Source organism: Moschus berezovskii, chromosome 15 (assembly GCF_049115385.1).
Source record: "Moschus berezovskii isolate FMDL1 chromosome 15, NW_MosBer_1.0, whole genome shotgun sequence".
NCBI lineage: Eukaryota > Metazoa > Chordata > Mammalia > Artiodactyla > Moschidae > Moschus > Moschus berezovskii.
The window spans coordinates 4,422,828-4,445,608 of NC_142474.1; the positions used below are offsets into that span (position 1 = coordinate 4,422,828).

At 53.2% G+C, this 22,781-nt stretch overlaps 1 protein-coding gene across 6 annotated transcripts in view; it reads left to right on the forward strand.

Moving 5' to 3' along the window:
• The window catches only part of NFATC2 (nuclear factor of activated T cells 2), a 162,754-nt gene extending 140,116 nt beyond the window's left edge, over positions 1-22,638 (forward strand). For 5 of the 6 annotated variants that reach the window (XM_055393739.2, XM_055393745.2, XM_055393733.2 and 2 more), the window contains exon 10: positions 18,261-22,638. In XM_055393739.2, the coding sequence (XP_055249714.1) occupies positions 18,261-18,316 (56 nt within the window). In that variant the 3' untranslated portion in view covers positions 18,317-22,638. Of the gene's footprint in view, positions 1-10,774; positions 10,863-18,260 lie in introns of all 6 variants that reach the window. The other variant, XM_088843663.1, reaches the window with a different exon arrangement.
• The last annotated feature ends 143 nt before the right edge of the window (positions 22,639-22,781 follow it).

Here is a 22,781-nt window from a genome sequence, read left to right on the forward strand (position 1 = left end):
GTGCTCTCCAGAATGTCCTCTCTCTGCAGAAGAGTCTCTGTTAGGTGGTGCTTGGTCGCTGGGCGTACCCTTCTGCTGCATTTGTCGACAACACCAAAGTGTCTTCGGGAGCGGTCGCACCAGTTTATACTCCTGTCAGCCTCGGAGAAGTCGTTCCCCGGCTCCGCATCCTCCCACCGTTTGATAGAGTACGATTACTCAAGTGTTTGCAAAACTCGTGTGGGTGAGATGCTCTCTCCACGGACAGCGGCGTGTAGTTACACCTCTCTTTGAAAAGGTTGGCGCTTTCTGAGCGTCGTTTGGGATGGTGCTACTGAAAATGTGTCACGGGACCCACAGCATCTGTGTGACTCGGGAGCGTGTCAGAAGTGCAAATTCTTGGGTCCTGTCCACCCCCAGACCTGCTGAATCAGAAACGCGAGGGTTGGGCCCAGCCATCAGCACTTTGACCAGCCTGCCAGTGACTGTGAAGCTCCTCGGGCCGGAAGAGCGGGTCTAGGAAGTCCCTTTCTGCCCGGATGACAGAAAGTGGCGCTTCTCCTGTATTGTCTGCCACTTACCTCGTGGTCTTACCTCTCACGCTGAAGTTTGTAATCCACCCGAACGCGAGTGTCGTGTCCACAGCAAAGTAAGGTTCTCATTTCCTTGCTTTCCATGTGGGTGGCGGGTGGTCCCAGCTCCTCCGCTGAGAAGTCCATCCTTTCCCTGCAGGCCTGTAACCCATCAGTGGTATAAACAGTGTTTTCACGTGAGTGCAGGCGCCTTCCTGGTCTCTTAGCTGTGCTCCATAGAGTGTGTCCCCAGTGGCAGTTCTTAATCGCAGCCGCCTTGTAGATATTCTTGATTTCTGGTAGGTTTAGTCACCAGCTGGTCATTCCCCAGTAAGTGTCTTTTGGCTTTTCTGCAGACATGTTAATAGAGTCAGCTTGTCAGGCTTGACAGAATGGCATTGAATCCTGATGTCAACTTTAGATCATCGAATCCTTCGTTCAACTTGGGGAAAATGGACACTGTACAGGATTGTGTGTTTATGGGGTCCTTCTCAAACCTGCTCAAGGGCATCCGTTAGAAGTAAAGCACGTGCCCCCCTCTCACAGGGGCTTGCTGTCGTTCTGGCCCCTGGCCCTGCCACATAAGCCGCGCTGCACCTCACAAGCTCATCACTGTGGTCCCCACACCTGCCTCCTCCCCTCGAAGCTCAGTGGCCCCAGGGGACGTGTCCCCAGGGTTGAGGTGACGGAGGGCTGTGGCTGGAAAGCTGACCCTTATATCTCTAAGTGTCTCCAGTTTCCTGAGGCCAGGCTGCTATTAGAGACCTACCTCCTGCTAAGGTCTTCTCGTGAACAACTTGTAGCCACATCCCAGCTGGCACATGAAATGCGATGCCCACAAATGGAGAAAGAGTTTCTCCTTCTTGAAGCTGGATGGAGTGGAAAACAAAGGTTGAGGTTCCCAGATCCCACAGTCGCGTCTTAAGGCTGTTCGCGGTGGCGTTTAACATGCCGACTGCGTACTGAGCTCCGTGCAAGGTGCTCTGGGGGCCGTGGTCCATGTGGGACTCTGGAACCAGGACTCCACACCGGTCAGATAAGGAGCCTGTGGGGGACAGAGAGCGTGGCCCACAGCTCAGAGCCCCTGGATTTCCCCCTAGGACAGCAAAACATGATTTCTGTCTTTCTGCTCTGCAGAGCCGGATATTACAGCACCCCACGTCTGACCGCCGTGAAGTCAACACTGGGTTGCTGACACTCAGAAGTCAGTTTGTCCATTCATTTGTTCCTTTTTCACTTGGCCATTCATCCAACAGATATTTATTGTTCGCTGCTGGGGCTTCTGCAGGGAACACATAATGCTCTCCTTGAGCTGATGGTCTCAGCCCTGATGGTAACACCAGGTAGAACCAGTGCTGTGTCAAAAGGTGAGGTAGGGCCGAGGGGCAGGGAGAGTGGTGGTGGGGGGCTGCTGTCCAGAAGGGGAGCATCCCAGAGATGACACGAGCAGAGATCCTGCTGAGGGACGCCTGCGGATATCTAAGGGAAGAGCGTCCCTGGAGCAGGAACAGCAAGTGCAAGGGCCTTGGGGTAGGAGTATGCTCGGTGCATCTGGAGTGTGGAAGGCAGGCTTGGGGGCCGGCTCCCGAGGACAGTGAGGGAGAGAAATGCGTCAGCTTCGATCTTAAAGGGATGGCCTTTGCCGAGGCCAAGTGGGATCCATGGGTCACGGCTATGGGTTGGTGCTGGCTGGTGAGAGTTCATCCAAATGGAATTCTTACAGAAGGCCAGTGGACGTCCAGCTGTGGGTAGTTGCAGCCAGGCAGCCACCCACCTCTGTCACCTTGTGGGATCACCTGGGGGAGGCTAAGATGGAGAGAGGGTACCTCCTGTGCCACCAGAGCCAGAGTGACACCACGGGCAGGTGCGGGCTCTCTCAGGTCTGGACACACAGGTTGGTGGTGGGTTTGTAGGGATCCGGCTTCAACTTCCCTATTCTGCTGGAGATAACTGCCAAAAGAAGCAAGTGGGGACGGCTCTAGTCACACCTGGGAGGCTGCCATCTCTCTCTGTTTTGGCTGCACAGATTCTTCATTGTGGTGTGTGGGCTTCTGTTGTGGAGTGCGGGCGTCTCCTATGGAATGTGAGCTCTGGAGCGCGTGGGCTCAGTAGTTGCGATACGCTGGCTTAGCCGCCCCATGGCACATGGGATCTTAGTTCCTCGACCAGAGATTGAACTTGCATCCCCTGCCTTGGAAGGCAGATTCTTAACCACTGGACCACCAGGCAAGTCCTGCCGTGTCTTGCTGAACCCCAGGCCTTGGCTGTACGTTCAGTCTTAGGCATAACCAGCACCATCTCACCTTTTAGATTTGTACCCCAGGCTTGGCCTTGGGGTCCCAAAGGGGCCAAGCCACCCTTTGCTTATTAACTCTCACCCCCTAGATTGATTACAGTAAACATGCTGTGTTAGTGCAATCTCTTTTACTTGAATACTAGATGGGTGACTTCTACTGTGTAACCCTGGTAAAAGTTGTGGTCTCCCAAGCACCAGTCTCTGCTCAGAGGTGCATTCAGAGAAGCAAGCTCTGACTGTCCGATGATAATCACAAAAGAGTCCCATCTGCAGTAGCTTGAGGAACACTGGGCAGGTTTAAATTCTGACTCTGACTTAGCGGAGTCGTGTGTGGCCCATAACCTCTGGGTGCCTTGTGAAGTGGGGACCGTTAATACCTACCCTGTAGGGTTCCAGAACAGACTGAGCGCATCTCCCCAGTCTGTTCAATTATAATTAAATAATTATATGTGGAGTGCTTTGTAGAAAGTGTGATATAAATTTTAAAAAGAATGGTAATTATTATTCTACTGCATAAAATTATTATTCTACTCCCCTGTGTTGAAAGGCAGATTCTTAACCACTGGACCACCAGAGAAGTCCTGCCATCTCTCACTTCAGAAGGCTTCATCTGCAACTAACAGAACAGCTGACCTACAACCTTCCTATACCCTGGGGTTTCAGACCAGCCTCTGGAGGCCGTCACAAGCCAGAATTAATGGGAAATTCTGGTTAAAATCTGAGACAATTAGTTTGTGTCCGCTCATTGACTGAGCCGGCTCTCCATGGACATTTACTGAGCATCTGCCGTGTGCTGGGCTTACGGCAGTGAGAGACGAGGTCCCTGCTCTCACGGGGTGATGACAACCCAGTGAGGGGCTGATGTTACCATGTCTTGAGCTTCAGGGTACAGGGTCCTTCTAGCCTGAGCCATGCGAACCCTCCCCGCCAACCAGGAGCCACCACCATGGTAACCATGTGCGAGGGAAGGCAGGCTTCACCCCAGCCCGCCTCGTGCTAAGCTTCTGTGAACACTGGCACGTGTCCCCAGAGGCTGGCTCAGCGCAGGGCACCGCCCCCCGCCCCCCAGTGCTTGGCACCTTCTTGGCTGCCAGCCGCCGACCTGCCCTCCTCCCCGTTAGCACCTCAGCTTCTTACTCAAAACCGGAGCCTCAGCAGTGCCCTGTTTGCTCATCCCGAGAGCCGAGGACAGTTTGGGACCGGTGCAGCACTTGTCTCGTAGGCCCCGTGGTCTTGCTGGTGAGATGCCGGGGCTGCCGGGGGGCTTGGCTTCTGGGGCCTCTGGCTTTCAGAAGGTTGGTGACTCAGAGGCTGCTGTACGTGCTGCTGGGCCAGTGCAGCCGGCACACCGTGGAGGGCGGCCTGGGTGGGGGCAGGAGGGCCTTCTCGGCAGGATGTGAAAATGCATCTCTGGGGGCCCGGCTGACCTCAGACCCACCCACGCTGCAAACTCAGAAACAGCTTCCAAGGTGAAAGTGCTTTGGTGAGAGAAGGTAGCCTGGTCACCCATCAATGCAATCTGTTAACCAAATGTTTTCTGTGAGGTAGACTAGTACACGCTAACCATGTAAATGGGAACGGAGGCCAACACGGGGTTTGCTGTTGACTTGCATTGTTCCGACTGTATGCATTGGCCAGCATCCTTCTAAGAGACACCCATTTCACAGATGAGGAAACTGAGGTCCAAGAAGTGAAACAATTGACTCCCATTCCATTGTGAATGTGTGGGGGGCGCTTGCAGCATGCTGGATGCTGTCTGTAGCACCTATGTCAACTCATTTGGTTCCCTCTAAAACTGGTAAAACTCCCTCTCCAATTAAGAACCGGTACTGCCCACTTTCTGCAGGGCAGGTGCAGAGTGGGCCAGGGCTTGCCTCGAGTCTGCGGCAGTGCCGAGCCGGCCGGACTTGGACCCCAGCAGCCTGGCTCCCCGCTACGTGCTTCCCTGCGGCTCTGCCCTGGGTGTAGGTCCCTCCCCATGGCACTCAGCCCCTGTGCCCGGCCAGCCGTGGTCACCCCGCTCAACACGTAGGACCCCGCCAGACACAGAAAAGCCACACCGGTGGGGTCAGGGTGGGAGGGGAAGGGGGCTGTTGGCCAGAGGAGCTGGGCTGCAATCGAGGCTGGCTGGCAGAGAGGCCGGGTGCGCGGCAGGGAGAGGCGGCTTCGCTGGGGCAGAGCCGCGCGGCACGCACAGGTGTGTGTGGTGCTGGGGAGCACCCCGGGGCCCCGAAGTGCCTGCTTCTTGCTCACACCCATGAGCTCACTTTCCCCGACTGTGACCCGGGGTGCCATGCTGGCGGATGCCCACCCTGGGGGCACACGCAGAGATATCAGAGAGCGGTGGCCTTGGGCGGAGCAGCTGCCATAACAGAAGCCCAGAGACTGGAAAGGCCCACCTCCAGACATCATCGCGCTGGGGGTCCGGGCTTCCACACGGCAAGCTGGGGGACACAGTTGGGTTCCTAGCACGGACTGTGCTGTCCCGAGCACGGTGAAGGTTTGATCGAGGGGCCTGAGTCAGGAGTTAGGGTTCTGTTCGCGTGTGCTGGGAGAGTTAAGGTATCTGAGGGACGCCTGCGGTGATGTCACACACACAGTCCTCGCCGGGCACTCCAAGTGTCCTGTGAGGTGCGAGCCGTCCGTGCCAGGCCCGGGCCTGTGACTCTCACTGGGAAAAGTTTAGGGTCTGGTCCCTGCTTGCTGCTGCTGCTGCTAAGTCACTTCAGTCGTGTCCGACTCTGTGTGACCCCATAGACGGAAGCCCAACCAGGCTCCCCCGTCCCTGGGATTCTCCAGGCAAGAACACTGGAGTGGGTTGCCATTTCCTTCTCCAATGTGTGAAAGTGGAAAGTGAAAAGTGAAAGTGAAGTCGCTCAGTCGTGTCCGACCCTTAGCGACCCCACAGACTGCAGCCTACCAGGCTCCTCCATCCATGGGATTTTCTAGGCAATAGTACTGGAGTGGCTTGCCATTGCCTTCTCCGGTCCCTGCTTAGACTGGTGGTATTCCTTTCCAGGCAGCCAGTGGCTTCTTGGCCTGGACAGGGTGGCTGGGGAGCCCAGGCCCCAGGTGTATCTCGCGGTCACCCAACTCCTCGGCCCCGCCCGTCCTCCTCCTCCTCCTCCCCGGGCGGGCAGGTAGGCTGTCAGGCGGGTTCCACACTGCGGGCTTGCTGGGTGCATGTGGCAACAGCACTTGCTGGACGGACAGTGAGGTCCGTCAGTTCTTACACCAAACTGGGCTGAGGGCCTCGAGAGGGAGACAGACATGGCTGCAGTCTTTCGGGGGCCAATTTCAGGACCAAATGCCTAAGCCTGATGGAGCATGAAGTGGCCAGGATGCCTCCTTGGGGGAGGTGGGCTTAGGTCGGGCTCTGGAAACACATGGATAAATGTAAGGGTGTCCTTGTTGCAGGGTGGGGAGTGGGCTGTGTGGTCAGCGGGTCATGACACGTGGCAGGACGCAGAACAATCTGGAAGGTGAACTGATGGAAGGATAAGGTTATGAGACTAGGTGATTCATTAAGTAGCCAGTGAACCCTTTCTAAGCAGCAGGAGCCGTGCTGGTTTTCGAAGGAAAGGTGGTGTGAGGCAGGCCTGCAGTTTTGGACATTTTCTCAGAGGCTTCAAGGGACTTCTGTGACACGAGGAGTGTAGCTCAGGATGGAGCGGTCTCTTCTTGCCCCCGCGCTCCCCTGCTCACCCACCTGGCCTGTCTGACCCGCCTCAGTCCCCTCTCCTGCACAGGCAAGGCTAAGGAGACACACACATCCTCACAGAAATGCTTGGTTAATCCCTCTAACCTCCAAAGACAAAGCTGGCTTCCCAAACAATTAGGTATTTATTTTATCATCTCATTTGTGGTTGCAGGCTGAGCTGTGGGTTTGGATCACTCTCTCCCGAATCTCAACTGGATGGAGAAACAAGTGCTTCTCTTTTGCTTCTGTTTTGTTTTTGTTTTAAAGGCAACGGCCCACTGTGCAATGCTTGCTTTGTGGCTGATGCTGCTCAGCAGAGCTCTGGGGCCAAGGCCATGATGAAGTGGCAGGGGACGAGGAGGCAAGCGTGGTTTGTTCAGAATGCTTTCCTGCCTGTGGTTGCTACCTTAGAAGCCGTGCGGTTGCTTGATAGGAGAGGTGCCTCTTTAGCTACGTGTAATCGGAAGAAATTCTGCTGAATTGGAGGAAAGGACTGGGCAGATGAGCTCAGCTCAGGTCTCAGTTGATTCACTTGGTTGGTTCCTCCCTGGTAGGGCAGCGCAGCTTAGAGAGAGTCTGAGTTTCTCTAGCTTAGAGAAAGTTTCTCCCTGGATGGTAAGTTGATGTGTAATCATGGAAAAAGCGGTGGATGGAGAAAATGGTAGCGCATTCTGTACTGGTTGGGTGGGACCCTGGAGTTTCCATTATAAAATCGTTAAACTGAACGTTCCTACGACCAGTCTGCCTCGAGAACCCCATGGACAGAGGGGCCTGGCAGGCCACAGTCCATGGGGTTGCAGACTCGGACACGACTTAACGACTACACCACCTCCACCACCAAGACCAGTCTGGGCTTCTCTGGTGGTTCAGTGATAAAGAATCTGCCCGCCAATGCAGAAGACACGGCCTCAGTCCCTGGGTTGGAAAGATCCCTGGAGAAGGAAGTAGCAACCCACTCCAGTATTCTTGCCTGGAAATTCCCTGGACAGAGGAGCCTGGAGGGCTGCAGTCCCTGGGGTCACAAAGAGTTGGACACGACTCCAGCGACTCAGCCGCTACAAAGAGAAGCCTGCCTCCTCTGACACAGAGGTACAGAGGACGTCCCACTGAACGCCATCACCTTTAGATGTGCGCCTGTGCTCTCAGGAGGCTGGAAGCTTGTTGCAGAACTTGCCAGGGTGACAGACCAAGTTTGTGTTTTATCTGTTGACACCCTGCACTTTTGTGTTAATTATCTGTGATAATCAGTGAACCATTCCTAATTCATATCCTAAATCCGGGAGACCAGCAGGACAATTCACTGATTTATGCCGAGGACTGGAGAAATGCCCATCGCTCTATTGGTCCTCAGCGGTAGCCTCATAAAAGACCGCAAAAGAGGGGCAGCGATTCCGGGACCAGCGGCCTCTTTCCCTGCCTTTGGGCGGGTTTCCAGGTGTTGCCAAGCGAGTGTGTCATGACTCTAAATGCTGCCTTCCCTCTCAATGGCCACGTTACCAACAGCTGACCAATGGCATGGACTTCGTCTTTAGACATGTAGGGAGACAGAGCTGTGTTCTCAGTTACTGGGGAGGACGGAATGGGCTGACCTCTCTCCCTCCACAGCTTTTTCTCATTCTTCCATCTTTCTTCTTTACCATCTGTATGGCTGAGCTGATAAACATCTGCCTGTGACCAAGGCAGTTCTGTCATCTCCACCCTCCCAGCAGTGTCTCCAAGGAGGTGTCCTGATCCCCACTGCGTGGGAAACAGAAGCTCAGGCAGAGGTTGTCAGACTTCACATCAACTTGCCTGAGTGCTTTCGCATCAAGTTCTGCTGTGGCAAAACTGCATTTTCACCTGTCCCCAGGGCAGCTCGATGATCTCACATGTGTGAGAAGTCCTGATCTAGGACTAGCACCCGCGGAGCCAGGATGGTTCCTGGATGGCCCACTCCATCCTTCTCTGCCTCAGTAACGTGACCTGAGAAGTGGGCATCAGAGCCCAGCCCCCAGAGATAACTGAGGAGGAAGGAAGGGGCGTGGGTGGCCCCCTGTGGAGTGGGAGGGTTGTGGTCAAGGTCTTGGCTGAATTGAAACAGGCCCTACCCCTGGCTCCTGGTGCCTGCCTTCCACCAAGAAGCAGACGATCAAAGGTGAAAATTCATAACTGAACAGGAAGTTGCACCTCAAAAGTCTGCAATCAGTGTGATGTTTTATGAACTCTCTGAACTGTTGACAGGGGGACGGGCATGGAGCTGGAGCAGCCTCCCGGGGGACCCATCGCTGGTACGGGGGTTTCACCTTGATTCAAAAGTGCGACTCCAAGGGTGTGACCTTGGACACGTACATGGTACCCGATCCCCACTAAGTGCAACTTGACTGGTTGCTGTTGTTCAGTCGCTCAGTCGTGTCCGACTCTTTTGTGACCCCATGGAATGTAGCTCACCAGGCCCCTCTGTCCATGGGATCTCACGGGCAAGGATGCTGAAGTGGGTTGCCATTTCCTTCTCCAGGAATTTTCCCAACCCGGGGTCACACCCATGTCTCCTGCACTGGCAGGCGGATTCTTTACTGCTGGGCCACCAGGGAAGCCCACTCGAATGGTGGATAAGGTGCAAACATCTTGGCCATGTTAGCACCTTGGAGCCATTTTTGTCCAAGAGCCATATGTTGTGTCTTAAGTGCCAAGAGGACCGGTTGTGTTGGAGGGAGGATCAGGAACCCCGAACAGCGGCGTGGAGATGGGGGAGGGCCAGCGCCGGGGGCCAGATAAGAGGTGCAGGAGGCTGTTAGTTTCAGGTGGACTTTGAGGGCAGATCCAGGAGCATCTGCATCTGGACAGGATGTGGGCTGTGACCAAGACCGACCTGACGACCGGAAGGAGTGGAGCGGGGTGCTGGGGGCGACAGCGGTGACCATCAGGAGACGGGTTTTGAGACGTTTTGACTGCCTCGTGGGCAGTTTGATGTCTAAGTCTGACGTTCAGGGGTGAGTTCTGGGCTGAAGACAAGTCCTTTGGTCATTTTAAGGCCCTGAGTGGTGAGTGGTCAGATAGCCCTCTGCCTTGGATTTGGAACCAGTGTGTGGTAGTAGAGACGAGAGATACTGTGAGGGAGCCGCCTGTGGGCTTTTCCACGTCAGGAGAGGGCCTGAAATGCATGGTCCAAACAGTGTTCATGGCCACTGCGGAGGAGGAAAGGGGAGATGAGCAGCAGCCTGTGCCTAACCCAGCCAGCCCCAATCAGACCAGCCCTGACTGCAGCCCAGCACGTGGGCGGCTAGGCCTGGAACTGCAGAGGAGATCTCACTATTGCGTGTCCTCTGCCTTGGGGATGAGCATGCAGGGTGCTCGTGCCTTTTTGAGAGACTATCCTGGTTTACCTAAGGATGAAAAAAGGCTGCATCTAGAGAAAGACCAGGTCATTCCCTGCAAGAAACTAATCCCAGAAAATACTTCTGAATCAAGAATTCAAAACGCACTCTGGTCTTCTAATTCGGCCACTTTAAAGAGGAATTGAGAAAACCGGTGCTTTGAAAGCTGGAGGCATGCCACAGCTACAGAGCAGGGCTATTTAAAATGGAAGTGAGAATGGGATAAACTGAACGCCTGTGAAATACACAGATCCCCTCTCCTTGCCAAGCGCCTGTAGTTGGGCAGGGGCTATAAAAACAGTAACTTGTCAACCAGAGAAAAACAGGAAGAAAGTGTACAGTGGTAAGAATTTGCATGCCCACTGAGGTTGTCGCTCTCCTGCGGGAGGAAGCAGGGGTCAAATGTAGCGTAGACAGAAAAGCCTGAAGAAGGAGGCTGGTTACATTTTGAGTAGCTGCATCATCAGATTCTGATTTTCTGATCTGCCAGTGTTATTTTATCTCTTTAGTTGGCCATGATTTGAAATTGCATGGCATACCGGCAGTACAGTCATTTTGTCTTGCTTTAAAAAAAAAAAACTTCATTGTCTTTGCTGATGAACTTTGATTTCAGAGATTCCTGTTTCTTTGTACCAAGTCCCTCATCTCAGTGATATTACCCTGGTTTGGGGTGAACTCTGCCACAGATGTTAAGACCATACAGAATTGGGGTTTAAACTATGGCCAGAGGGTTGTGTTCTATTCTGGGTTCTGAGAGGCCCTGGGTCAACAGCTACTCATTAAATGGATAATATTAGCATAAGTTGCAAGTGTAATAGAGGTCGAAGGTGATTTTTTTTTTCTTCTCAAAAATGGTTTTGCAAATCTTTTTCAGAGCTGATAGACACACACCTTAGCTGGATACAAAACATATTATGAAACAGAATGACTGTGATCTTTGATCCGAGAAATCAAAGTTAAAGGTAATTGATATCTTCTGCCTTTCCTTTTTGTTTTCCAGCTGTGTGTTTCCTTGACTTGATTTTTTTTTTAATTAAAGGAAAACTCTACCACCGGAAGGCCCTCTCATTTTCCAGCATTTCCTACTCTTGAGGGCTAGATCCCACTACCCCCAGGGGACACACCTGAGATTCTCGGAGGCTGGAGCCAGTGGCTGGGTGGGGTGTAGAGGGTACCTGCATGCTCTCCAAGGGGACCCAGCACCCTCTTCCAGGGAGGAGGCAGCAGAGCTGGGTCCCAGCCTTTGGAAGTTCTGCTCCTGCCCTGAGGCAGCTCCCTGGCGGTTTTGTACCCTGCGCACGGTGTTTGCAGTGAGGGAAGGTGTTCTCCGTCAGTGGCAGGGCGTTCTGCACTGGGGAGTGAGAGAGGGGACAGGCAGATCAGAGACGTCTGGGAGCGCCCAGCACTGGGGTTCTCTCCAGTCTTGATGTCGTCAGCTTAAAGCTCCACCTCCCCCGAGGGGCCTTCCCATGTGCTTTGGAAGGGGTTATAAAATAACCACCACTCGACTTCTGGATGTGAAACCAGGCTCTGGAACTGGGCTAGAGCTGTGTGTGGTTTTCCCACTGAGCTCAGGAGATCCCCCCCATCAACTCTGGAATCTGGGCCTGTGCAGAGGAGCCCAGGTGAGCGCACCAGGAGCAGGAGGCTCTGGGGGTGGAGTCCACCTGGGACAGTGCCTTTACCTTACCCTTTACCTACCTGCGCCTCCGCTGCCACTGCTGTTATTTACTCCCCTGCAGGTGGTTGGAATCAGTGAGCACATGCTGTGCCCAGCACATGGTGAGCGCTCGCCAGAGGCCAGCCAGTTCCAGTATTTCTGGCTTATGTGCCTCTTGATGTTCTACTGGGCTGTGACTTTTTAAATACATTATTGACCAGAGACATGTTACAGCCATAGGCGTTAGTTTCTGCAGACACCCCCTGGTCAGTGATGTGTTAATTGTCCATTTGTCAGTGAAAGCAGGTTCACTCCATCACAGACCAGACCCAGAGGCCTCGGTAGCATCATACGTCCCACGCTGAAAATCCAGGAAAAATAACCATCTGGTGTCACCTCCGTCAGCACACACAGCAGAGCTGACATCCCAAACCTTGTTTCCCAGAGGAGGAGGCCCGCCGAGATGTACCAAAACTTCCCAGCAGCAGCATAAACCTTAGCAGGGGGAGGGTTTCCCAGCACATTCCCCACCAGTGACTCTCAAACACCATCGACGCTGAAAAGGCGACATTAACACCAGCGACCCTTGACTGGATACCCAGCGGGAACTAAGAGTCCCACCCGCGAAGTCTGTTATCCGGGGGCCAGGGTGACAAAAGTGCAGCTGAACGATCAGTGCTCAGACTCAGCCAGTTGTCAAAGAGCCTCTTGAATGCGCTTCTTCCCTCCCTGATGTTAGAACTTGGCAATGCTTGTGACCTCGCAGGGGCCTGGGAATGCTGGCAGGCTGCCTCTGCTCTGCATGGCCTCAGAGGGGACTTACCATCCCGTAACTCTTCAGACCCCACCCACGGCTTTGGTCTACAGGCCTCGTCAAGGGGATTTTTGTCCTTTCCACTGAGCCTCTGAAGCCTGGCCCTTCTAGAAAGCTCTTCTCCAGTTCTCAGTGCCCCCAGAGCCCGTGGGGATGGCTGGGAGGGGAGAAAAGGCTGCAGAGGCGCTTAGCAAGTGGAAAGCTTTGTGAAACCCGAGTCACAGGGGAAGCCGAGGGGTGCGACATCCCATGCTAGCGACGGCCCCCTTTCCACAGGCTTGTGGGCCAGTCAGGCCTGGTGCTCAGGACACAGCAGGCCAGCTCTGGAGTTCACGCCTGGCCTTCAGAGTGGCTTTCCCTGAGCGCAGCTAGGGCAAGAGGGGGAAAACATCCAGAGGGTACAGCATGGGCCTTCTGGTTCGGCCGCCCTGGTGTCCAGCCACCTCACCTGGCCCCGTGTGGGCCCTGGAGGGAGACGAGCAGGCAGCGCAGAAGCAGGCCCACAGGGGACTGTCCGCCCCGTTAGCACAGACTCGGCCTCTGGCCTCGAGCGCGCTGCCTTCCTGCTCCAGGAGCCAATCTCTGGCCGCCCCAGGCTCTCGAGGTCCTGCACACGGTCTGACCAGACTTGGGAAAACATGCCTGAGGTTTGGGAGAGAAACAGGATGAGGGCCATCCACTCCTTCCTGCTGCTTCTTTCTCAGGGGATTAAGTTCCAAAGTCAGCAGTTAAAGGGAAGAAAGCCTAGAATAGTCAAAATTCCCTGGAAAGTCTTAAGTGCCACCTCTGGTCTATCTGTGTGGGTTTCTGTGTGGAACTCTGAGTGCCCATTCTCCGGCAAGCTGAAGCTGGAGAACCTCCGAGCTCAGTTAGGAGAAGGAAGTCGGCATGCAGGTGTCCGGGCCCACAAGTGAACCAGAAAATTCCTGGGGCGGAGTGGGATGCTAGCAGAAATCAGTTTCAGGAAATTTAACACTAATCAACCCAGAGTTGTTTGATGAACAATACTATACTAGTAAAAGGCATTGATTCCCCCAACTGGTACCCCTGAAAAGTAGGGAAAGAAAACACACTCTGCTTTCCTTTTCTTATTTACCGTTGGTGTTTACTAAAGCTGGGCAACTCTCTCTCAGGCCAAATGCGGCCCCCGGCCTGTTTCGTTAAACAGAGTTTCATTGGCACACAGCCATGCCCGTTTGCTCACATATTATGTAGCTGCTTTCATATTGTTTTTTGTTTTTTTTTAAGCAGAGCTGAGGTGTTGAGTAAGGGGCTATAATAAGGCTGAAAATATTTTTATCTGGCCCTTTATAGAAAAAGTTTGTTAACCCCTGCAATATTCTTTTTATGTCTGTAGCTCTTAGGGTTGTTACTGATTTGTAATATCTCTTTATATATGAATGACCTTTGTCACGTAACCTGAAAACATGACGTATTTCCTTTATGGAGTTTTAAAGCAAAATGTATAATTTTTATATACTTACATCTGTCTGTCTTTTCTTTCTGGTTTCAGCCCTGGGTGTCACATTTAGAAGTCACCCTGAGGTTGTAGCCGTGTTCGACATCCGTGTTTTCATCACGGCCCCTCTCTATAAGGGTAACAAAAGGTCAGGGGTGCTTGTGGCAGACTGAACACTGCTGGCCTCAATTCTGTTCCAAGAAAGTGATTCTCAGTGACCACCTTAACCACTCGGCACACACGCCTCTGCTCATTCACCCAGCAGAGGCTGCCCTGGTCTTTCCTGACTCATACAAATGATGCTAAGGATTCCAGGGCCCCAGAAGAACTTCACAGCACAGTCTCTTTACCGATAAGGTGGAGCCATATCATTAATGTACAGGTTAATAAAATGGGCCGTGGGTTCAAATGCTGATCCCTCCCCTTCACCTGCTCTGCCAGGTGACTGCCTGTCTCTCCGTCTATAAAATGAGGATGACTGCATTGATAGGTGTGGTGTGAGAACTAACTGAGGGCTTGGTACAGCGCCTGGCACACAGCTCTGAAGAAGAGTGAACAGCTTACATTCCCTAATGGAGAAGAAGCTCCAGGCAAACAACCTACCAACAACCCACTTGTCAGCTGGATAAGAGAGAAACCAGGCGGCCTGGGCTGATGGTGTAGGGTCCTCATGGTGGGTTGAGATGCGTGCTGCCGTGCATGGGTCAGCGAGCAGACAGGTGACTCGGATAAGGTGGCCCAGGAGGGGCAGAGAGCCTGGAAGACTCAGTGTTTGCTTCTGGAGGGAGTCAGGACCCCAGGGAAGGAACGTAAGGTGGCTTCCAGGAAAAGGTAATACTCAGGAAGAGGGGCAGGAGGGAAGTCAGGATGTGGACAGAGAGAGGAGCCATTTGGAGAGCTGCCCGTGGCCCGATTTGGGAAAAGGTGGGAGAAGAGGTGGCATGTGATGGGCGCTCAGGACGTTCACCGGATGAAGGACACGCTGACGGCAGTGACCTGGAAGAGCGGGTTTCCACACTCAGAGCCAGACCTGGCGCCAATCCCAGGGTGGACAGTGTGTCCTGAGGCTCCTGAGCCTCTTGCTAAGCTCTGCTTTCTCATTCATGTGTTATTGAATGCTTCCCACATACCAAGGCACGGGCTCCTTCACGAGCCCGGGGTGCCGTGAGGGAACAAGAAAACTAAAGAACTAGGATGGCGAACTGCCGGGAACTGGTATACGGAGGAGACTGAGCACCATGAGCAGGGTGGGGCCACGGCTGCCTGTCCCCAGGGCCCGGGGCCAAGCAGAGCCTTAAGTGAAGTGAGGAAGAAAAGCAGTAGAAGAGGCGGGGGGACCTGCAAACGGCAGAGGCGGGAGGCATGCACAGGCGGGAGCACGCAGAGCAGAAGCCCCCGTTTGGCCGTGGGGGTGGGGGAGGGCGACAGGAGGCAGGTCACAAGGGGGACTAGACCAGGGGCAGCGGGGGCCCCGGGCAGGGTTCTGGGGTAAAGGGAACCTTCAGCACGTAGTGGGGGCTTCCCTGGGGGCTCAGTGGTAAAGAATCCGCCTGTAATGCAGCAGACATGGGTTCGAGCCCTGGGTCTGGAAGACCCCCTGGAGAAGGGAATGGCAACCCACCCCAGTATTCTTGCCTGGGAAATCCCATGGATGGAGGAGCCTGGTGGGCTGCAGTCCATGGGGTCACAAAGAGTTGGGCATGACTTAGCGACTAAACAGTGACAGCAAAGCATGCAGTGGGCCCGAGTAAGGAAGGGAGGCTGAGCTGGGATAGAGAAGAGGCGGCGGGGCCAGGGGGATACAAGAGGGGGGCTCCCTGCTGACATCATGGGATCCATTCAGGGACAGCGCAGCGCAGCGGCCCCCTCCCCTCCCACCCCAGGGCTCAAGGTTGCAGAGGTGGGGCCTCTCGAGTCAGGGTGATGTGGTCTAGTCGAGACACCCCTCGAGGAACATGGAGCCCACGCTTTATCCAGACCCCTGCGAGGACACAGCCACGGGCATCACCCCCCGCCGCTTCTGCAGGGCGGAGCACTGAGGTTTCAGAAAGGTTCCTCTCCCCAGAGGAGCGGCCGTGGGGATGAGGGGCCCAGGGCACAGTGCCCGCGGGCTGAGAGCCGGGGTGGCCCCTGCCCACCGGGCGGGGGGCTTGGCCGCCCCCCAGCCCCTAAGCCGGCCCCCGGCCCTGAGGAGGGAAACAACCCTTCTGGTGAGCACAGCGCTGCCAGCGGTTCTGCCCAGCCATTATTTTTAGAAAACTGAGGCCGTGGAGAGTTTCCATTGAGGACTGACTCCTCTCGGTTTCCTAGGTTGAGAAAACAGGAAGCCCTTCAGAATCCGGGCTTTGAAAAGCTTCGCGTGAAGCCGCACCGAGCCCCACCTCCGCCCCTGGCACCGCGCTTTTGCTCCTGCTCGGCAGCCCCTGCCCAGGGTCCCCAGCCCCACAGGCTTCCCAGAGGCTGGGGAGGGGGCTGGGGGGCTTCCTCAGCCAGCTCCTGGTTCGGGGCCCCTGGGAGTCAGCTGGCAGCCAGTACACAGTCAGTGCCCAGTTAGAGCTGGTTAGCTGAACGCATGGAGTCATCCTCTGAGTTCCTGTCAATGGATCCACTCCTGCACTTGCGAGCCCGTTGTCACTTTGATACACTGATACTGTGTCACTTTCTCATAGGACATCTGCACACACTACCCTGCACACCATTGTCTGCACTACGCTGGGGGCTGGGGTAACTTTGTGTTATCTCATTTAAGCACCTCAACAACTGCAGACAGAGGGGCATGTCTTTATACAATGTGCAGTGGGGGAAACTGAGGCACAGAGCAGTTCCATCACTAAGGCGAGGCTCACCCAGTGAGGAAGTGGCAGAGGTGGGAGTCTAGCCCCGGCCACCTGGCTCTGGACCCTGAACCCTCATCCTCTCCCTGCACCTGCTTTCAGCACACATCTGAAGAACAGGGAGGATGCCGATTCATTTCTGCCACGAAACAGCCCACTGATGCAAAGCACTGGGCTTACTGTCCAGCATGAAGCATGGGGGCAATCACTACCCATCACAGCTGACAGCTGCAGCTACACAGTGCTGGGTACCTGGCATCATGCGAGGATCCTGTGTGTACATCAGAACCCAGCATCCTCACAGTCTTGAAGTAGACACACAATCAGGGGTCTCACTCTGTAGACGAGCACACTCAGGCACGGAGAGGTGAGGTCACACCGCCCATTTAGTGAGGGAACTGAGCGTTAAACCCGGCTCATCCAGCAACCGAACAGAGTGTACTTGCTCTCTGCTTATTTTGGGCATTGCAGACTCATCCCGGCAGGGGTTTTCCAGGGAAAAGCACCCTGAGCCTAGGAGGGCCCGGTGTGACCACGGTGGGACTCTGGACCCATCCGAACACTTAGCTCTCGCTGCTCATCTCCCGCCTCTCCAGTTTCAGGATAAGACTGAGATGAGAAAATGAAGGAGGAGGAGCCTGTGGGAAGAAGTTTAGTGCTGGACTGGGAGAGGGGGATCCATCTACCTTAGCTGGGATCCGGGGTGTCTGCCCCCGGGCTGCAATAATCAAGGCGCACACACACACACTTCAGGGCAGTGCACAACCCTGCCTGGTGTCTGGGCTGCCTGTGATGGCAGCTTCCCCCAAGAACACTGAAGGAAGGCTTTTTGTCATCGCCGCTGTTCTAGACCTTCCTGTCCTGACTCCAGGAGCCAGTGCCTCAGCGAAGCGGTGAGAAGGGCAGAGGAGGGCTAGCTCCTTGGCGCTAGTGGGTGGCATTGCCTTCTCGGTTCCCTGTGGATTCCCCACAGTCTCCTGGGGCAGGGGGGACGGAACTTTCCAGGGTCCCTGGAGGATGCTGACACTTGAGAAGGCTCATAGTGTGACCTGGGAGGAGGGTGAAGGGGTGGAACTCCTGCTCGTGCTGGAGGAGATGGAGATTTGTTTGCACTGAGGCCAGTCTTCGAGGCAAGTCTCCGCCCACTTTCCTTTTAAAGGCCCGTCTTGAGCGCTGTAGGTTTTGTGGGTCAAGCTGTGTTTTGGTCACAGAGTGGGTGTTTTCTGGATGTCCTAGTCACAGACGGAGTTTGATGTAAGCAGAGCACCTCAGCGCATTCAGTAGAAAGGAGAGCGTGTTCCCTAAATCAGGCCCCGTGGCCCAGCTCCATTTCTGCCACCACAAGTTTTAAAAGTTACCATTTGGGCAATTTTCACTAACAAACCCATACCACAAAATAGCATCATTTCAGGGGGTGGGTGGGGGGGTGTCACAATGTGGGAAGGCATTTCTTACGTTAAAAGTTGTCGAATGTATTATCGCAAAGCAGAAAAACGTGGTTTAAAAAACAGCCCGCTTGAATTAGGTTCTAGAAAGCTGACCACATTCCTGTTTTTCCTGCCATCTCACTTGCCCCTTCTCTCTCTTTTGTAGTCAATGAAATTATCAGGAAGGAGTTTTCAGGACCTCCCGCCCGAAATCAGACGTAGAAGAAGTCATTAGCAGGACACCGTCCACATCGCTGACCTGGAGCCTCCCAGGGCCCCTCGCCCTCCACCCCAGCATCCATTGTGCCCCAGGGCTGCAGGCAGGGCCAAGTACCCGCTGAAAGCTAACCTTCATTCCCAAGCTCGCCTCCTCTCTCTCTGCATCCCGGGTCCTGCTCTAAATCCCAAAGAGCATCTCCGTTGACTTTGACGGTGTCCCTTCCAAGCCTTAAGTGCCTGCTGACCCCAGATACATTCTGAACAAGACCGCCCGCTGGAACAGAAGATGGGGGCCTGGCAACTGAACCCCAGTCCTCGCCTTCACTTTCTCGGGTCACCAATACGACTCTTGTACCTTTTGAAGGAAAGGAGGTTCTCCAACAGAGCAACCAAAGGAATGTGACCTAGCTGACAGGCTGGAGGGAAAGAGAGAAACTGGCCCATCCTCACCTAGTGGTTGCATGGGCCTCACCGTGGATGGGCCACAGCTCAAGCTTGGTGTTTAGATTTTCTGCTTCTGAAGCAAAAAAAAAACCGATCTGGCTTATACAAGTTCACCTGTTAAAACTTCTTGGCCTTAAGTTATGACATGTGTATGTTCCCCCCTACCTTCTCTGCTTTCAAAAAGCTGGCTGGAGGGGGGCCTTCTCGGCCAGCTGCCCCTCCCCCCTGCACGGGCCTGGTGGGCGTCACCCCGGTTGTGGGGTGAGCACCGTCCACGGCAGCCGGACAAGCTTCGCAACTCTCTGCTCTTCCCACTTACTTTTCTCCAGCAGCCCACGTGCTTTTCCATAATGCAGCTAAGAAGAATCTCAATCATGTGCATTGAATTTTGAGAAGGAATGGCAGAGGGCTGAAGCAAACCCCGCCCCCTGCAAAAAAAACCACGCAGGTATCTTTGTTAAGTGAAGTGTGGTCATTGGCAGGTCCAAGTGTTTCAGTGGGTGAGTTCCTCCAGGAAGAAGGCTGAGTCCCCTGTCCAGCCTAGACTCACAGTGGGACACACAAGCTCAGGATCTGGCTCCAGAGTTCGCCCGTTATCTTTGCCTGGACCCATCGAAACCCGCCCCTCCCCCACCCCCAAAGACACATCCATATTAGCTTCTTCATCCAGCACAAAAGTGCCCTAAATAGAAGCAAACCCACTCTCCGCACGGCCCTCAATTTGAATGCACTCGGCTCAGACCACTCAAAAGGGGTACGCAGCTTCTCCCCCAACCCTGTTTCTCTCTGCGGAGTACACCCGCCAGAGTCTGTCTCCCTTAGGGCAATTGTTGCAAACAAATAAAACCCTCCACACAGATGTTTGTTTACACTAATTGCAGAGACCCCAGGACAAGCCAGTGATTCCTTTTCAGATGTTAACTGCTTCTGCCCAATCGTCATGGGGTGTAAATATTCCTGGCAGTCTTCGAAAGGCTTTGCTCAGGCCTGCCTCATAGAGCTGATAATCACTCTGAGACGGTGGCAGTTAAGGGTTCCCCGTGGGTTTTCTAAGTCCTGCCTTTGTTGTCAAGTCTCCCCAGAGAGAGAAAACCTTTTGACAGCTGGACCAGAACTTAGGACCTGGTGACCCGGGTGTGCTGTTTGGGGCTCCAGAGAGAACAGAAAGCCTTTGCAGTCACGTGTCTGCACCTTTTCGGTCAGGACCTAGCATTTCTTTTCCCCTCAAAGAGGGGGATTTTTCCACCCACCCCAAGCAGAGTTTAGCAAAATTCTTTTCAGCAAACAGAGTGTCAGTAAGAAGCTGATTGCCATTGCAGGATGCAAACTTTCTGGGATGCAGAATTCTTCCTCATTGATAAAGAGTTCCTTATCTAAGCAGCTTTACCCAAAGAACTCTCCAGCAATACTGACATCACGGGGAAGGGGCTCAAGCGTTTGGTGAGCAATCTGTTCTCACTTGACCTGGCTGGGAGCCTTTTTTTTTTTTTTTTTTTTTTGCACAGGAGGGAATTTGGCCTTTCCTCAGTTATCTGAATGCTTTACCCAAGTGCCTTCCTGCTATTGTAGCAAAGTCGCTCAGCTGCATCGTGCATGGGGTGACAAAGGGCTAATAGTTTTTCCATCACCATTCTAACCATGTCAGTGCAAAGGGCCTCCTAGCAGCTCAGATTTCTGTACGCATAGATGTATGCGCTTGTGTCTATAAGACACAAACTCTTTTTTTCTAAGACATCCTAGCTGGGTATTATAGGAAGCACTTTCATAAACAGCTATACCAAATAACGAAAGAGAAACAGAAGCATTAGATTCAAGACATAAACAGGTGAGAGAATGTGTAATAGGGCGTGACAGCAATCAGGAAAGTGTTGTCAGTGACAGAGGCCGGGGGAAGTTTTGCCGAGTAAACTGTTCATGAGGAATTTTCAGTATGGGAAGAGGCAATATATTGGGCCTCAAAGAGAGAGAAAAGATGTCTAAACTGTCAAGATGGGTGTGTTGCACACATGTTAGAAGGATCTGTTAGGTGAGGGTTTGCACTTGCAGCATCCAAGGTTGTGTAAATAGATAACCCTTCTAACAGCAATCTGCTCTGTTGCTGAATGTAGTATATTTCCCGAGTTTGCGAGTCTTCCTGTATTGTACAAAAAATACTGCTGCTTGATAATATATAATGGCAGCCCCAAATTAATGAGTATGGTATTAAATTTTATTTTCTTATCTGTATTTTTATGCTTTGTATCTGTCCTGAAAATATCCTTGTTGGAATTAGAAAATATTTATAAGTGGTTAAATTCTTTTTCAAATGTCTCTTTTTACATATCTGTTGAGGATTTTTTTTTTCCTTGAGAGAGAGGATGTATTCTTGAAGATGTGTTACTCATTCCAGGAGAACAAAACAAAAAGGCCCACCTCAGAGCCCATGCCTCCTGTCTCCTGGAAGAAGCCACATCCAAAGGCAGGGGGAGGGATGGCTTTGTGGGAGGAGGAGGCACCTGTGAGCCGCCTGCGGACGCTGCCAGCTTCGGCTCTGAGCCGCCTTCTTGTCACTGGGAACTGGAAAGTGTCTCAGGCCCCAGTAAGTGACCCAGTAGGTGGTTTCGAGGTGACAGAACTGCCTGTGTTGTGATGGGGAGCCTAAAAAGGCTCATGTCCACACAACAGCAGCGCAGGCTGAGGTTTACTGAGCCGACTCAATGCTGGTAGACAAACACGTCACCCAAGGGACGCCCAGAGTTCTCCAGCGGAGATACCACCCTGACCAATCGAGCCGACTCCTTCTAAGAACGGGGACGCACGGACACGACCTTTCTTGTTTACATCCAGTGGTCAAGCCATCCCTCTCAGGAAGCCAGCCTTGGCCAGCGTGGGAGCTGTCACGTGCAGACAGAGCGGAAGCCGATGTGTTCTCATTTGTCACTCTGGACTAAAGGGAGGCTTGAGTTTGTTTATTTTCATGTCAAACCCTTTCCAAGTGCTTTTTATTTGTTCAGAATTGAATGTCAGGGTCTGGTTAACAACTGTTTGCTTTACGTTTACAAGAGGCATGGGGTTGTGACATTTTTGACAAGCTGGGGTAAACCTTCCTGAACTCAGTCTTGGAGGGCCAGCCCCTTAGGGGGTACCCAGCACATCTTAACCTTGGGTCTTGGGCGTTAAATCTCATGGAGCCAAACCAACCAATGCAAGTGGTTTTCCTGCGTTCCAACTGGTTGCCTAAGAAAAAGAAGCATCAGATGAAACTGATCCCAAACATCAATTTCTCTCAGTTTTCATGAGTGTCTTGAGTTATAGCCAACAGCACTGTCTTAACTCTGTTTGAATACCAACTTTTCTGTGGTTGGTGAGCTAGCTGTGCTCCCTAAGCCAGCTCCCCTCTCAGAAATAGAAGCTGGGGTGTTGAGTGCTGGAAGAAAGGATTAAAACCCTGCCTTTAAGCGGCTGCTGGCCAATTAGAATAAACTCTGCCTACCTAGTTCGGGCTTCAGATGCAAATGATGCGATCAGCAGGTGCTCTTAGCACGCTGACTGACCTGAACTGATGGAGGCTTGGTTGGGACAAGCTGAGCACCTGGACACACATCTTGTCAAAGAGCCTCACCTCCCCCCATCCCCCTGTTGCCTCTAGAGCCCTCAGAGTGGAGAAGATGTTGCGAATGTCCTTGTTAACTCTCCAACAAATTAAAAGTCTCTCTCCTGGGGTGGTGCTGGAAGGCTTAAAGATTTTGAAAATCTTGACTGTTAAAAGGAGTTTGAATACATCACATTCCTATGCAAAACGTTTTTAATCTCCAGTTTAATGTAGTTTATTTTTGCTATATGTAAAGTATTTTTATACGGCTTGCATCATGATAGTTCAGCAATAAAACTGTTGAAAGCAATGGCTCCTTGGGTGTATCTCTTCCTCTCTAGAGATGCTGCTCAAATACCCCTTTCCATGTTGAGTTCATATAACAGCAGGGACTATTTTGTGTGTGCATGAACCATGCGTGGTTCTCCTGCTTGTCTCGGCCCTGTGAGATCG